The following is a 17,943-nucleotide window of genomic DNA, read 5'->3' on the forward strand; positions in this document are numbered from 1 at the left end:
TTTTCAGCAGGATAATGCACTATGCTATACCACCTGGATTGTTCGTGACTGGTTCATGGAACATGAGGAAGACTTTCAGGTATTGCCCTGGCCTCCAAATTCCCCAGACATCAATCTCATCGAGCATTTGTGGTTTGTGTTGGAACAGCAACTCCGATCCGTGGTGTCTCACCATGGACCTAATAGGAGTTAAAGGATCTGCTGTTACGTGTTGACACCTGATACCACAAGACATTTAGAAATCTTGTAGCATCCATGCCTCATGGGGTACGAGCTGTTTTGGCTGCACACAGAGGAGAGGACCAACATCATATTAGGTAGGTGGTCATAATGTTTTGTGCATCGGTGTATGTATTCCATGCATTTTTCTTCTCTGCCATGAGTCTCATTAGTTCATCTACAATCCACTTAGTCCTAAATCTTGAACAGTATTTCTATGTTGGGACAAAAAGCCTAGTAGCTTCCAAGATTATTTCCTTGAATGCTTCCCATTTAGAATTTGCTGTTGGCAATCATCAGTCGGTCCCACTGTATAGAATTAAAAACTGTCTAAGACCATTGTAGTCAACTTTACAAAAGCATAACCTCTGATGTAAGTTACATCTTTAAATAAATCCCACATCAGCACACTATGATCACTGTCACCTAGTGGTTCCTTTATCTGCAAATTCTTAATGCATGAAGAATCACTGCTGATTATCAAATCTAGAGTATTACTCCCTCTACTTTCCTCTAGAACATGCTGCTGTAGAAAACAATCATCCAATAAATCCACAAAGGCCATGCCAGTGTGCAAGTGACCACCCCACAGGTTCCAGTCAATATTTGGGATGTTAAAATCCCCATTATAAGACAATATGATTTACTGGACATTCTATTTCTCTTTACAGTTGTTCATTGTACTCATCAGAGTCATTAGGTCTATAACACATTCCAACTCTCAATTTTGCTTTCCAAACTGACACAACATTGCATTGTCCACCCATGTCAGTTGGATGCACTTCCTTAGATTTTGTTTCTTAACTAATGGCATAACCCCTCCTCCCTTCCTATCCTGTCTATCCTTTCTGTACACATTGTACTCCCCAAATTCCAATTCTGCATTCCTTATATCTATGCGACACCAAGTCTCTGATATCCCAACAATATCTGCCTTTGATGCAGGGCAGGATTTAAACTTGTTATGGCTATAAGCTATAACATGTACGAGACCCTTCTCTCTTACAGTTCGCCTGTGACAATATTAAAAAAGGATTTTTTAAGACCGAGTGAGGCCCTAAGTTGTAGCTTGTTTAGCTTATATGTTCAATGACCATATTTTCTTGGAGAAAATAAAGGAAAAACCTGAAAAAATAAAGGGCAAATCTGAAATAGGTTCATAAGGATAAAAAAGTTAAAAAAAAAAAAAAAAAAAATATTTTTATTACTTTGTTTTGCAAAGGAAAGCTCAAGAGCAAAACTAAGAAAAACTTTACAAAAAATTTTAACAAAATGCATATTCTAATAAAAAATATCTAACTTCAAATAATATATGTAAATTTATTAAAAAAGTCAACTCAATTTTCATATTTTTCGCATGAATGTACTTTTTTTTAAATATCACTCTCATCTCTTAAAAAGTCATAACAGTGCATACAACTCATATAAAAATTGCATTTAGTATAAATGCACGCTTCCACTGTTTCAACTTTTAGTTTTTTTTTTTTTTTTGCTGGTCCACATATTGTTTATTACTGAAAATATTCTCTCAGTAGGAGCATTTGATCCTGGAAGACATAGGCAAATTTCTACGATTTTTAAAAGATATTTGTTTATCAATAAAATACTGTATTTCTTTGATTCTAAGATGCACTTTTTTTTCCCTATAAACATCTCTAAAAATGGGGTGCATCTTAGAATCGATGGCATCTTACAATCGCAGTTTTTTTTTTTAATTTTCTCGCATTTTGCACAGCACTACATGTTTTGTTTTTATGTGGAAACCCCGTCTCCAAGTTTGACCATTATCACATTCTCCAATTCCAATGGAGAATAAAGTGGCGTGGGTGATTTCACGTGCTTTCGAAACGTGAAGCCACCGTTATTTTATTATAGTGGAATTCACTCGGCGAAAACTAGGAAGTTTTGTTTGTATCTTCGAAAGTACGTAAGTGGAGTTACTGTATTTCGTTAATTTTGATCCCTTATTGCACATTAAAATGTCAAAAAGATTGCGCTATGACGCCGCACTGAAACAAAAAGTTATTGTGTATGCAAAAGAACATGGAAATAGAGCTGCTGGTCAACATTTTGACATTAGTGAAGTACATGTTCATCGTTGGAGAAATGATCACAATTCCATATTTTCGTGCAAAGCAACAAACCAAGTGCTTTACAGGGCCTAAGAAAGGAAGATTTCCACAAGTCAATGAAGCCGTGATACGTTTTGTAATGGAGATACGCGCAAAAGGATTACCCATCACTCTACAATCCATGCAATTGAAAGATGGAGAAATTGCCAAGTCCCTCGGAATAGAGAAAATAATTTTTAAAGAGAGTCCCGGCTGGTGCGACAGATTCATGCATCATAGTGGATTATCGTTAAGGCACCGAACATCTGTCAAAAAATTCCTGCAGACTTTCAACAGAAGCTGATTAACTTTCAGCGACAGGTGATGAAATTAAGGAAAAAAAGAAACTGAGTTTAGTCAAATTGGAAATGCTGATGAAACCCTGGTCTTGTTTGATATGCCTCAAAATTACACCGTCAATGCTAAAGGTGCTAAAGAAATCAAGATTATAAGCATGGGCTATGAAAAGCAGTGTATCACTGTGATGCTATGCATCACCGCTGATGGTCGAAAGTTGCCACCATATTTAATTTTAAATCGAAAAACCACACCGAAGAATGAAATTTTCCCCAAAGATGTTATTGTGCGTGCACAAAAAATGGATGGCATGACTAGCCAACTGCAGCCACTCAACGTTTCAGTCAACAAACCATTTAAAGATTACTTGAAAAAGGAATATAATTCTGGCCGTTGACCGACAACCTTCTGCTGACACCTTCCAGAAAAATTAAGAAAGCGCCGGCATCAAAATTGGCAGAATGGGTATCAACAACTTGGAAGCTGAACCCAGAAAGAATAGTCAAGCACTCATTTAAAAAATGTTGCATCAAAAATGCTCTCGATGGCTCAGAAGATGATATATTATGGGATAATGAAGATAACAACAGCTCAGAAGAATCTGACCCTGAATGTGAAGTAGACTCTGATATTGATTCAGATGCAGATATCGAAGATTCAGAAGGAAGTGATGAATAACATACCTACTGATAAATACTGGTATTATCGTTGTTAGTAAATTGAATTCAATTATAATAAAAATATTTGTTAGATTATTTTATTTAGTGTTTAATTAATTTATTTATTTTTCTTAGAATCAAAGCTTTTTTCTGAAATTAAGGTGCATCTTACAATCGATGGCATCTTAAAATCGAAGAAATACCGTATCTAAATATTTCAACCCATTTGTGATGGCAGGTCATTTCCTCATTTTGTCACTACTCTTTGGGTTTTTTCTTAGTAGTATAATTTTTAACACAACAAACTTCATTGAATAACTTGCCATCGTCAATATTCAGTTTTCTTTTATTTGAAATAAAAGAAATGCTCTCCTCAACCTTCGTCCACAATGGAATTTCTTGCAAAGGATCCATTCAATAGTCAATGCAAGTTTGGTAAAATGATTGAACTGATCCCTTAAATAAATTTACATCAACGTTTTGTTTTTCTTCTAATTCTGAAATGATTTTCTTAATGTTCATTGGTAAAAATTATTGATGTTTTCATTCACTTAATTTTAATTTCAATTCATTTAAATTGACAAAAGTTTCACACATAGAAATATCTTGAGATTCAATTTTTAGAATATGTTTATAAAAAGTTGAAGCTTGGTGAACGAAAAATAACCATGATTCAGCTAAAAGATCGTTAAAAAAGTTTTTGAGAACTGTGAGACATCTTTCTTCTTCCAAAAAATACAATTTTAGTGGCTTAAAAAATTTTCAAAATCCTTTCTAAAGCCAGTAGAAGAGTCAACCTAGTTTTGCTGTAACCTAGTAGTTTTTTATTTGAACATGTTTTTATCATTACATATTTCCTTAAATTTTGGTAAAACTTTAGAACAGGCAAACACCAGCCAAGGAATTAAAAATTTACTATAAAAATAAAATATACAAAAATAAAATATAATGAAAACACTATCGGAAGACTAAAATATTACAATAAATTATGATAAAAACGTTAAAAATATAGTTAAAAATATCAAAGCAATAAAATTATCTAAAATAAACTGGATTAAAAGCAATAAAACCTGAAGCTTTCAGAGACTGCTGCGAGACAGCAGTCTCCGAAAGCTTCAGGTTTTATTGCTTTTAATCCAGTTTATTTTAGATAATTTTATTGCTTTGATATTTTTAACTATATTTTTAACGTTTTTATCATAATTTATTGTAATATTTTAGTCTTCCGATAGTGTTTTCATTATATTTTATTTTTGTATATTTTATTTTTATAGTAAATTTTTAATTCCTTGGCTGGTGTTTATCTTTAATTATTGCAATATGGAATTTCCCAGCCCCATAGGCCTGTTTGAAGATTTAGAACAGGGTTCCCTTCCAAAATGGCGGTGAGAAGAAGAGGAAGAAGGCAGTGATTGACACACACGTTTTTCAAATGCTCTGTTACGGGCCCATATAATTATATATATCTGTTACGGGCCTATATAGGATTCACGTATAGTGTATCCATTTAGATATGAATTGATTTTAAATAGTACAATACATGCTGCCATCGCTTGTCTTTTTTAAGGTAATTATACATGCAGATTATAATATATAGCAATACAAAAACAGCTCTGAAGATCTGTGGAGAAAATCACATTGTCAGATTTCATCATCACATATAACAGTTGATTGATTTTCACTGACAAAAGCCAAAACTGAATAAATTCTCTGGAATTTGGATCCAGAAGTTGATTGAATTGAATCAAGTAAAGCATAAATAGATGTAGAAGATATTACTCCATCAAAAAATGTCACAAAGTTGTTTTGTAAAGCTTTGGAATTAAACATCTTACACTTTTTTGGCATCTCATATTATAGAGTCAAATTCACAACTCAGTTGTCAGCTCCTACATTTACAGTGAAAAACCATATACTGATGAGTATAGACTCTCTGAAATAGTGCCATCTCGTTGGCAGTACTCAACTGACAATAAATAGAAATCATCATCAGTCATTTTCAATCCACTGCAGGATGAAGATCTCTGCAGCAACTTTCCAGTTCCTTCTGTTTTGTGCGACGGACATCCATTTTTACTACCCACGAACTTGTGAATTTCATCTGTCCATCTCTGTCGTTGTTTTCCAGGTTTTCTTCTAGCTCCTCTTGAGTACCATTCTGTTATTTTCTTAGTCCCTCTGTCATCATGCTTTCAAGCTATGTGTCCTGCCCAAGACCATTTTAGTGCTTTAGTTTTGATAAGTATGTCTTTTACTTGAATTTGCTGAATAATCCAAGTTCCTCTTCGTATCTAACAGTCTGATTCCTAATATAATTCATTCCATTCTTTGCTGTGTAGTTCTCAGCTTCTCTTCCATTCTTTTGGTGGGTGCCCAAGTTTCACTTCCATAAGTCATGGTAGGGAGTATACATTGGTTCATTATTTTACATTTCAGACAAATTGGGATATTGCTCCTCAGTATGTGACTATATTTCCTGAATGCTATCAATCCAAAATTTATTCTTCTCTTGACTTCCAGCCATTTATCATTATTACAGCTAATGACTTGTCCCAGGTAAGTATACGAATCAACCTTTTCAATTACTGCTCCTTCAATGATTATATCCCTTTCTGTGGCATACTTGTTCATCATTACTTTTGTTTTAGCCATATTCATCTTTAATCCAAAATCCTTACTAACTCTGCATAACTGATTAAGGTTTTCCTGTAATTATTTGGGATCATGGCTTATGACAACAATGTCATTTGCAAATCGTAAATGGTTTAGATACTCTCCATTCACATTCTTCTGAAAGCTTCCTCAAGGGCAGCAGCAAACAACTTTGGAGATATTGAATCTCCTTGTCAAATGTCTTTCTCAATATTAAATTTGTTACTGTCCGTGTCTAGTCTAATAAAGGAGGTAATGTTCTCATATATTTTCTTCAAGATCATAATATATGGGGTATCTATGTCTTGTCTTTCCAGTGCCCGAAACATTGTCATATGCTGTGGTGGTGTTGCAGAGGTTTTGCGGCATAAGGGCACTGAGGCCAAAATGTGCCTATTCAAATATTTGGAACAGTACCAGAGTTTGCCTTATTTGATATTAGGTATATTCATAAAGTCTAATTTGTTTGAGATAAGTGAAAAGCTCATCCAGATTAGCATTGTTTCCCAATAGGTGGGTTGCCCTATGCTGTCTGGAGTCGAATGCCTTTTCATAATTCCCAAATGCCAGGCATAATGGTGTTTTATATTCATTTGCTTTCTCCAATAGCTGTGATATTACGTGAAGGTAATCCATAGTTGAGAATCCTGTCCTAAAGACAGTTTGCTCTTTCGGTTGATTCTCATCAAGTATTCTTTCTATTTTGTTAGTAATGACTCTTGTGAACAACTTGTAGATGTGGGATAACAAGCTATTGGTCTATAATTTCCAATTTCTAATTTATCTCCTTTCTTATGCAGCAAAACTACAATTGCATTATTCCATTCCTTGGGCGTCACTTCTTTTCTAATGCATTTTGTGAAGAATCTTGCCAGTTTCTGTGTTGTGTCTCTTTCTCCCAATTTTAACAACTCTACAGTAACTTCATCTGCCCTAGGGCTTTCTGATTCTTCATTTTCTTCAAAGCATGTTCTACCTCATCAGAAAGGATATCGGGTATATTGTATGTGTTACTAATTTGTGATCCATCTTCCCCAATGCTGGAATCATTCCCTCGCTCCTTGTATAATTCTCTATAGTAGCCTTGTGAAATTTGAATTATGCCTTCTCTGCTATTTATAAGTACACCATCTCTATTCTTCAGTTTCAGTATCATTTGTCTTTCTGTATTACTGCACATAGCTGCTGATTTAAGTCCTTTGTTTTCCCTTAATGCTTGTTCTACTTTTGTGTTAAATCTTCTTATGTCCTCTCTGGGTTTCTTTCTAATGGCTTTGCATAACTCAGTATACTCAATTTTCTCCTTGTCAGTGTTTATCTTGCTCTTCATTTGTTGTCTTCGGTTCATCATGACAAGCGTTTCTTGATTAATTTTTTCTTCTTTGGATTTATTTTTTCCTATAGATTTCTTGGGCTTTATCACTTTCAGAAAGTTGTATTATTCCTCGTCAATATCTTGGTCCTGAACAGTCTGCAGAAGCTGTAACTTGTTCTTAAGTTCCAGTACATACTGCTTTTTCCCCTCTTCTGTCATCTCAAAGACCTTTGTATTATTTACTCGAGTCAGTTCTTTTCTGTGATCACTTCCAACATTTACCTCGTTCAGGACGGTAACATCATTCAAGATATATCTTCTGTTAGTGAGGATGAAGTCGATTTCATTAGTTGTTAATCCATTTGGACTCTTCTGTGTCCACTTTCTGTTCACCCCTTTCTTGAAAAAAGTATTCGTTACTGACAATCCTTGAGATTCTGCAAATTCCACAAGTCTCTCACCTCTTTCATTTCTGTCACCAATTCCAAAATTTCCTATAGTTCCCCTTTCTGCACTGTTTTGTCTCTTTCCAACCTTAGCATTGAAGTCCCCCCATAATGATAATGTAGTGAGTTTTCTGTTCATCTAGAAGACACTCAATTTCGGTGTACATTTCTTCATCATCATGGCTCGATGTTGGTGCATAAATCATTATAATTTTTAGTTTATACCTCTTAGAAATCCTGAGTAGTAGTCTTGACACCCTTGGTGATGTACTTTTGAATTCCAAAATGTTGTTTTTTCTATCTTTATTGACCAGAAAGCCAACTCCACCTTCGCTCCTTTCACTGTTTACATTAGTGTACAGCAATTTCCACTTGACAAAATTATAAGTGATTCATTTCTTCTTGTTTCAGCCAAACCGATAGAAATATATTTAGGGATAATTTAATATATTTAGTGATTCAACAATAATAAATAGAAATATAATTCCATTTTTGGAAGTGTATGTGTGTGCGTGCGCTATGGGTGCTCAGTGGCACATAAGCTGCAGTGGCTAGAATACAACTATTCATGGGAATGTGCTAGAAAATAATTAACCAGTGTAACCACTTCATTTTCATTTCAGAAACCTGTTCAGAAATGACATACTCCAATTTATTTAAAAAAAACAGAAAAATTTGTTAAAGTTTGCCTTGTTGTCAATAATATGCTAATAAATAACAAAGTTCAATATATATTACACGGCAATCTACAGTGAGTTAATTTTGATCCAGGTAAGCCAATTTAGCTATGTACTTTGAGATGCAAATGAGAAAAGATTACAACTATTCTAAAGGAAAAGCCTTTAGCTTGCTATCCAGAAGTTATTTTATTTTTTGGGGTAATAACTATAATATTAACTAGTAGAAGGGATTATAAAAGCTCTGAATCAGTAAAATTTAAATAAATAAAATTTTTGGCTAAGAGCAGATTACTACCAGATTTCTTCTGAAAGTAGTGAGTTAAAATGAACCTGCAATTTGTGAATTACAATGTTTTTTTAATTAACGTTTTCTTGAGTGTTACAATTTCACATCTAGGAGTGGGTTTAACTGGTTATTAGATCTATCTGCAGCAAGCTCTTTGGTTAATGGATGCCAGAGTCTACCAAAGTAATCTGTGCTGTCTGGTAAGTCACTTCAGAGGGGATTGGAATTCACTTGGAGTAGTCTGTGATCCATTGTACTGTACTGAAAAAAAGTTGATCCAATAATCTGTTAATTTTAGGAGGCAATGAACAGCTCATTAGTTTGTTTGTTTGTTATTTGATTTTTAGGAGCATTAGCAACTAAGGCCATATTGCTCCGGGATATGCGGTGGTCATTCCCTGACCTTTCCACATCCTCCGTATTAGGTGGTGACAGGCTCGAACCCCTGTCTAATCAAGAAGCGTGTGCTACGCACTGCTGCTCCTTCCCACCTGGCTACGGAGACGCCAGCTCATTAGTCCATGTCAATTATAAAGCTGACACTACTGGTAATGGAGTTGTGATAATTACAATGGGAATATTTGCATAAGTAACTGCAGATGGCACATGTTCATCATAACTGAATACTCTCAAGGAGTCTACAGTGGCAATGGCATTTTGAGATACTGCAAACAGTCAGAAGTGTAATAACATGCTGCTTATGAGGCTGTTGAGAGTTCAGTTGTGTCCAATGAATCTGTAGGACTACTGTCACAGTGATAAGTACTGAGTTCTACTGCACTGAGGGGGAGGGTGATGACAAATGCACTGTGTGATGATATTCTTGGAAAGACTTGGCCAGTTTAGAGCAGCTACATCAGTCAGGAGAGAAGTAATTTGATTTGAATGTGTACAATTGATTTTCTTTAGAGCACTTTCCACTTTCCCTTAAATATGCTATGTGCCACTGACCAAAGTGTTTTTTTTTTTTTATTATTTTTTTTTTTAAGATGGAAAAGCCACTTCAAAGGCTGACTTGCATTCCTGCCACAGGACTACTGTGGCAGGAATGCATGTCAGCCGACTTTAAGTAGGCAGAAACTGTACTTTCACGCAGTAGTTTCAGGCTTATGCTTTTTGCTCATTGTATAGGCATTTGAAAGCAATTTAAATGCCAGTAAGGATGGTTCAGCTATTGCTAGATAACATTAGATAGCTACTTATTTAGCTGATTTATAACTATAAATGATGGTAAAAATATTATTACATGTCATGGCACGAATTCCCCTACATGTCTGAGGAAGTCTGATTACAGATTTCAAATGCTTCCATCAGGATATTTGTCTCTGCTGCTGAATTGTGGCTGTAGAGAGAGAGAACTGTGATCAGCCCTTTCCAATGTATCCCAGACATTCTCAATTGGATTCAGATCTGGAGAACTAGGTAGACAGAGTAGATGTTAGAAATCTTGGGACTGTTCCTCACAAGGAAAGGCAAATTGCCTTTTCCAATATATCTTAATATTCAAAATTGGATTTAGATCTTGAGAATTAGGTAGCCCAGAGTAGATGTTGGAAATCTTGGTGAATGTTCCATGAACCATTCAGATACAAATTTTGTATGGTGGATAGCTGTGTTGTCATCTTGAAGAATCCATCACAACCCATGTAAAAATATTGCAGGGTGAAGTTAATCTGATGTAACAGAAATATATTCATTGGAGGTAACACAGCCTTATATCAGCCCCATGCCATGATACCATCTCCAACTGATTTAGTGCTGGACATGGGGACAATTTAGATGCACGAATTCATGAGGCTCACACTAAACTTTCACTCTACCACTGGTGCAAAAATGTGTAAACTGAGACTCTTCAGACTCTATGATCTTTTTCCACTGTTCCACGGCCCATCTGAATATTTAAATTCTTTATAGAAAGAAGTGTAGCTTTTGTACAGACATATCCCAGATTTTTAAACTCCTACCACACAGTTCGGATGGAAGTGGTCTTTGAATAATTTTGAATGAAAGAAAGAAGGATGAAAAAAAAAAAAAAAAAACAACAACAACATATTCACTTATTAACTCACTGTTAGAATTTTCAGAATAATATTCACTTTATAAGAAGATATGCAAAATTTTAAAAATAAGAAAAATTTAACAGAATACTAGCTTTCAGGTATAGACGAGGGAGCTGAAGTAGCAGGTCGGGGTCCACGAAAATGAGGATTAACAAGTATCTTCCTAGGTTGTGGTGACAGCTGTATCTGATGAGATGAAATATTTCTTGAAGGCTGTATATGAGATAGCATTCGGTCATCTTTTCGTGTGGTAGTATAAGGCTGAAAGAGAAAATTAGAAAAATTTAATAATTACAGTCTGAGTATAACATTAATATTGACCAAATGTGATCAGACTAGTTGTTTACTGTTGTTAATTACTCTTTGGCTAAAAGCAGATTTTCTTGCATATGATCTGCAATTACAATGTTGAAATTTAAATCTATGTCCCTTAGTACCATAAGAGGGGAGTATAGAACTCTGGTGTTCAGCTTATTCAATCCTTTGAAAGTCTCATGTACCCTCAGATCAGGTTATCATGTAATGACTGGTTTTTAATGGTTCACAACATACAGTACTAGTGTAATTGCCCTCTAAGAATGTTCCCCAGAATATTATGGATATTCTTACAAGTTTATTGCTTTGTAAGAATATCTCTTCCTACTGTTAACTAATCTCAATGTTCTTTGCATTCTCTTTAACTCAACTTCTTGCTTTTGAAATGCAGTTACCAAAACTGAATACAAGACACAAAACACAGACTAATAATTACTTAATACAATAGGAACACTGTATGTTGACTACTGCAGATTGCACATAAGTGATGGAACTCCATCAGCTGTTCAGGAAGTGTGTGTATATTAATGAGGTAACTTAATTTCAAATTGGATTTATTAAAATCCTTGCAAGATTCAGGAAGAAGAAAAACACAAAAAAAGTTGAGAAAAATATGTAACATAATAGAGTTATAGCATCTAGGACTGATAAGAAGGGGAATGTCAAAATTAAAAATGTAAATTTAAAAATCTAGCTTGGTTACAAAAAGATAAACAGGTTTAAGTGATAATCTAATTCCAGGTATCATTGGTGACAACAATGTAGCAGTGGAAGTTAATTATGTGTTTTGTTGGTTGGTCTGAGAAACTGTTCTAACCATAAAGTGGTAAGATTGTGAGTGGTATAGTAAACTAAATCTGACCACAATACAGTCTTACAGAAAGTGTAGGAGAGGAATGGAGGGGGAGGGAAGAGATTGCCAGAAGTTACCACATGTTAGAAGGCATAACTCAATGTTGTAAGAGATACCTGGCCATTTGTAAACCTCAGCTATATTTGAACCAATTATGGAGTACACCTGTATCATGCATATATTTTCTGCCCTGTATAACCTATAGGGCAAAGCAATAAATCTGATTTCGAGTTTTACCAGCTGATGTCCAAAATAATACAGGTTACCCCCACTTAACGCTGATATTTTGTTCCGGAAAAACAGAGCGCTAAGTGAATCAGCGCGAAGCAAGCGCCATATTCCCATAATGTAACATATGTATTTGTGAGCTGCAGTCTATGCCATAGGATATTTCCTAATTAATAATAAATGGTAGTGAAAGGACGCATGGCGCCTCCGTAGCCAGATGGGCAGGAGCAGCAGTGCGTAGCACACGCTTCTTGATTAGACCGGGGTTCGAGCCCGTCACCACCAAATACGGAGGATGCGGAAAGGTCAGGGAATGACTACCTCTTATCCTCTGAGCAATATGGCCTTAGTTGCTAATGCTCCTAAAAACCAAATAACAAACAAAAGGATGCATAAATGTCAGTCAGAATAATTAATATTCAAAAATTTGTACATATAAAATATTCTCCATTACATACGTATATAATTATGTGGTAAGTAACTATATTAAGTATCAAAATTAAACTTAAAATGCCAATTAAAATCATAAATTTATTAATCTGATGGCCCTGGGCTGTCGAGTTTTCATATCTTTGGTCAATTTTGGGTTCTACTTTGGCCCTCTTCTTGGTAAACTAAAAGGGGTTTTACTTTAAAGTCCCCGCAGAGTTACCACCCAACAGTAATGTCAACTGATCCTTCGCTGCTTCAAGTCTGGCATGTTTTTTACTTCTTTAAATGTGAAACTTCTTTTAGGCATTCATTTCCAAAAATGTTCTGTTTCATCTATGTTAAAAACTTGTTGAGAAGTATAACACCCCACTTCGATAATTTTAACATATCCTTTTTTTTTAAAGTTTCGGCTCCTTCTTGATCTGCCCTTGCAGCTTCTCCCTGGATTTTAAATCTATCAAAAGACTAAATTTACTAGCTTTAAATGGTTCCACATTTTTTTTTTTTTTTAGGCAAGCTTTCTTCAGATCATCATGTAGGTTAATATTTAACTTAACGGAATTCTGTTTTGGATATTATCTTCAATAAGATTATTTAGAAGTCTCTTCGTTTCAATCATAATAGCCAGCCTAGCCCTAACCAATTTAGTTGTTTTCATTGGAATTGCTGTCTTTCCTGCTGCTAAAATTAATTCTTTTTTTTTTTTTTTATATAATTGTTCTTACAGTTAAGCCTGTCAGTCTTAAATCACTGCACACATCCACTTGTCGTAGACTGAAATTGGTTCCCTTCAAAACGACTACTTTAATTTTCAAATTCAGCCTTTTTCTTACCTTTGTAGTCTTTGTACTGCATCCAGACATTGCTTTTTAATTCTTATCCTCCCATTATCAGGTTAATTCTTCAAAAATGTAACAGCAACGCAGTTACATTTTATGATTCAATGTTCGAGTAAACTGGCCGTTATGAACAATGTCCAACACTGTATTGAGTAATGACTAAACTTCGGATAAATGCATATAATGCAAATATTACAGGTAATATACTTGATAATTTTTTTTAAATGTAGATTTCGGAACTACGTAACAAGTCACTGTACTGCAATTAAATTAGCGTGGGAGAAAATTTCATTAAGCATGAAAAACGTTTTAATGCTGTTTTGCTATTCATTTCCAAGATATCGACTATATCAATTGAAACATTTTTGTTAAACATGCCAAAAATTCAATCTGTACACTGGTAAAAGAGCAGTATAGTGAGTTGTGACAACGTTAGAGTGAGATATGGGTTATAATATAAGAACAGCGTTATAGCGAACAGCATTTTAAGAAGAGCCTGTTGTATTTCTTTTTTGTTCTCAATAATAAAACAGCTATATTTTATTTAGAAGTAATTTTAAAAAATATTTCTAAATACCAAAGTCAGAAATACCTTCCCATATTTTGAATTATAGGAAATAAAAAATAAAAAATAAAACAACTACCTACTTGTTCATCTGTATATAGTCCACTTATATCTTGGCTTTGGGATGTATGAGAGAAAAAAATAAACCTAAGAATTTACCCATCATAACTAGTGCAATACGTATGCTTGAATTTTTTTTTCGTAACTTATTCATGGTGTGCATAATGAGCAAAGTCCACCTTGTGGATCCTAGTTTGCATGGTACTGGAGTAGACAGCACATACATGTAATATCTAATACAGGACTAATAGAGTAACCACTGGTAGAGGTGAAAGAGATTCTTGCACTGCTTCTATTGGAATGAGCAGCAGCCTGGAAAACAAGATGCAGGGTATTTCAGAGACTGCTGGGAGTCATTGCAGTACAAGTAAACACATGGGTTGTGTTAGATAGCTAAGAATAGGAACAGGCGCATGTATACTTGCATGTACACCAATGCTAGGAGTTTGGTATTGTTGGGATATTAGAGATGTGGTGTCACATATATATAAGGAATGCAGAAGGGGTTATGCTATTAGTTAAGAAACACACAAAATCCACGGAAGTGAAGCCAGTTGACATCGCTGGACAGTGCAGTGTCGAGTCAGTTTGGTGTGACATAAGCATTGGGAGATCAAAATTGAGAGCAGGAGTGTGTTATAGGCCTGATGAGTATAATAAGAAACTGTACAGGGAAATAGAGTGGGCCAGTAAATCAGAGAGTCTTATAATGGGGGATTTTAATTTCCCAGACACTGACTGGAATTTGTGGGTTGGTCACTCACACACTAGCAAGGCTTTTGTGGATTTATTGGATGATTGTTTTCTACATCAGCATGTTCGGGAGGCAAATAGAGAGATTGATCTGATTATCAAGTAGTGATTCTTCATGCATTAAGAATCTGCAGATAAAGGAACCACTAAGTGGCAGTGATCACAGTGTGCTGAAGTGGGATTTACTCAAAGAGGTAACTACCATCTGGGGTAAAGGGAAGGATTTTTGCTTTCGTAAAGGCGACTACGGTGGTCTGAGACAGTATTAAAATTCTATACAGTGGTACCAACTGATGATGTTACCAACAGCAAATTCAAAATGGGAAGTATTCAAAGAACTTATCTTGGAAGCTACTAGGGCTTTACATATCAACTAGGAAATATTGTTCAAGGTTTAGGCCTAAATGGATGTTAGATGAACTAATGAGACATATGGCAGAGAAGAAAAATGCATGGAAAACATATAAATTAATGGGTGACATGGAAGCGTATGATAGATATAAGCTGGTCTGTAACCAAGTCACAAAGGAGATTAGGCAGGCAAAGGCAGATTATGAAAAATCCTTGACAAAGGATACAAAGAAAAACAACAAAAAGTTCTTTACCTATGTAAACTCTAGAAGGAAAGGGATGAATCAGATTGGTACACTGGATATTGATGGTTCAACTGTTGATGATCCTGCTCAGGTGGCTAACAAACTAAATGAGTATTTTGCATCTACATTCACCAATGAGGAGTTATTCAGGGAGGGGTATGCCAGAGATGAGTTAAACTCCGGCAGTGAGATAGATGATTTTGTAATAACTGAGAGGAAAGTGGAGGAGAAATTGTTGAAGATAAACAAAAAAAAAGGCGCCCGGGGTGGATGACATCTATCCAGTTATATTAGCATTAGCATTAGTAGAGGCATTTGATGCAAGAAAGCAAGCCTATGCATCATCAGCCAAAAAAATAATAATAATAAATAAATAAATGAAAAATAACCACTTCCACTTCACCCCTCTGTTCGTTCGAAATACCTGTCCAGCTGAGCCTTAAACTTATTTAGGCTATCAACTTCCATGACAAGGGATGGAAGTCTGTTCCACCAACCAACCACCCGCTGGCTAAAGGCAAATTTCCTCATGTCTATCCTACATCTGTCCTTCCTCAATTTGAATTTATGCCCCTCTCAGGTAATTATTCTGAGCAAGAGGAAGAATCTCATCAGCATTGAGCATGCTCAAACCATTCAAGGCTTTATACACCTCTATCAGATCACCTCGCTGGTGCCTAGTCTCCAGACAGTGTAATTTGGAAAACTTAAGCCTTTCTTCGTAAGAGCACCCCTTTGTTCCATTCACTAATCTTGTTGCCCAAACTATATTAAAACAATATTACAGGAGGCAGCAAAGGAAGTAAGCAAACCCTTAGCAATAATAATTATGAGAGCTTCTTTGGACTCAAGGGAGGTACCCATGGACTGGAGATGTGCAAATGTGACCCCAATTCACAAAGTAGGATCAAAGGGTGACACAAGTAATTATAAACCTGTTAGTTTAACTTCTGTTCCAGGAAAATTAATGGAGGTACTGGTTAAAGAGTGGTAATCAATGGACACTGCTCATCGTGGACTAATGTTATTAGTGGAGTCCCTCAGGGTTCAGTGTTGGGTTCATTGTTGTTTTCTGTATTCATAAATGATATTGATGATGGTATATCAAGCTTAACGTCCAAATCTGCAGATGATACGAAGGTTGGCAGGGTTGTTAAGGACACTAATGACAGTACTCTGCTGCAACAGGATCTAGAAAAGTTGAGCAGATGGGCTGAGAGTTGGCAAATGAAGTTTAACATTGACAAATGTAAAGTACTACATATGGGAAGCAGTAAGCCCAGAGTGACGTATCTACTCTGTGGTACTACACTGACAGTGGTAGAGAACGAAAAGGACCTGGGGATAAATGTGCAGGCAGATATGAAGTTTTCTGAGCAGTGCAGACGGTCTGCAAGGGTAGCTCATAGTGTCTTTTCAATGATATACAGGAATTTTTCTAGCAGGGATAAGGTGGTGATTATCCCCTTGTATAAGACAATGGTCCGCCCACACCTTTAGTACTGTATACAGGTCTGGAGGCCTCATTTCAAGAAGGATGTAGGAACAAGTACAGAGAAGGGCAACAAGATTAGTGAACGGAACAAAGGGTTGCTCTTACGAAGAATGGCTTAAGTTTTGCAAATTACAGTGTCTGGAGACTAGGCACCTGTGAGGTGATCTGATTGAGGTGTATAAAGCCTTGAATGGTTTGAGCATGCTCAAAGCTGATGGGATTCTTCCTCTTGCTCAGAATAATCACCTGAGTGGGCATAAATTCAAATTGAGGAAAGACAGATGTAGGATAAATGTGCAGAAGTTTGCCTTTAGCCAGCAGGTAGTTGGTTGGTGGAAGAGACTTCCATCCCTTGTTGTGGAAGTTGATAGATTAAATAAATTTAAGGTTGAGCTGGACAGGTATTTGGAATGAACGGAGTTTGAATCATATGCCTCTACTAATGCACTACAATTATTAATTCTGCATTCTAAAATACAACATAAATTCTAAAATACTACCTCTGGGCAGTACTTTAGAATTTTTAATGTGTTTTTGTTTGGATTTATGCTGCTGGAAGTCTTTTTGTGTTATTATCACAAAATTGGCATTGGGTTCCTACTGCCCATATGTGTAATAACAGGGTAAGTGTGCCTTGAGTTTACCAAAAGTTTTTTTCTATGACACACCTCTTGCTAATGGTGGTGAGGCTGTAACTGTAAGTGAAGGAAAGACTGCTGCAGCAACAACTGTAGTTGTAGTTTCAGTGTAGATTTTACAGGCATGCTAGTTTAGAGTAGAGTGAGCTGAGTACAACTGCCGGATATTGCAGGAAGGTATGACATTCTTTGTCCATCGAAGATGATGTACATTGAAAGAAGCAGAAATATATGTCCAAGGAGGAACAGGTGCAATTGTATCTTGAAAAATATCATTTAAGTTGATATCCCAACTCTGGACAAGCTCTTTAATCCTGATTGAGGTCGGTCGATTCTCATTTGGCTTATTCTCATAGAAGGAAACCCACCTAGTATTAAAAAGAAACTCCCAACTGGGGTGCTATGGAAGGCTCTAGATCTTATCAGCATAGTGGAGCAGTAGTG

At 35.8% G+C, this 17,943-nt stretch overlaps 1 protein-coding gene across 1 annotated transcript in view; it reads right to left on the reverse strand.

The window, feature by feature from the left end:
• LOC150090948 (uncharacterized) overlaps positions 1 to 17,943 on the reverse strand; it is a 385,861-nt gene that overhangs the window by 200,571 nt on the left and 167,347 nt on the right. Inside the window, exon 8 of the mRNA XM_090378546.1 lies at positions 10,818 to 10,986. Coding sequence (XP_090234672.1) covers positions 10,818 to 10,986 — 169 coding nt within the window. The remainder of the gene's footprint in view (positions 1 to 10,817; positions 10,987 to 17,943) is intronic.

Source organism: Mastigoproctus giganteus, chromosome 1, assembly GCF_048544385.1.
Source record: "Mastigoproctus giganteus isolate SK-2022 chromosome 1, ASM4854438v1, whole genome shotgun sequence".
NCBI lineage: Eukaryota > Metazoa > Arthropoda > Arachnida > Uropygi > Thelyphonidae > Mastigoproctus > Mastigoproctus giganteus.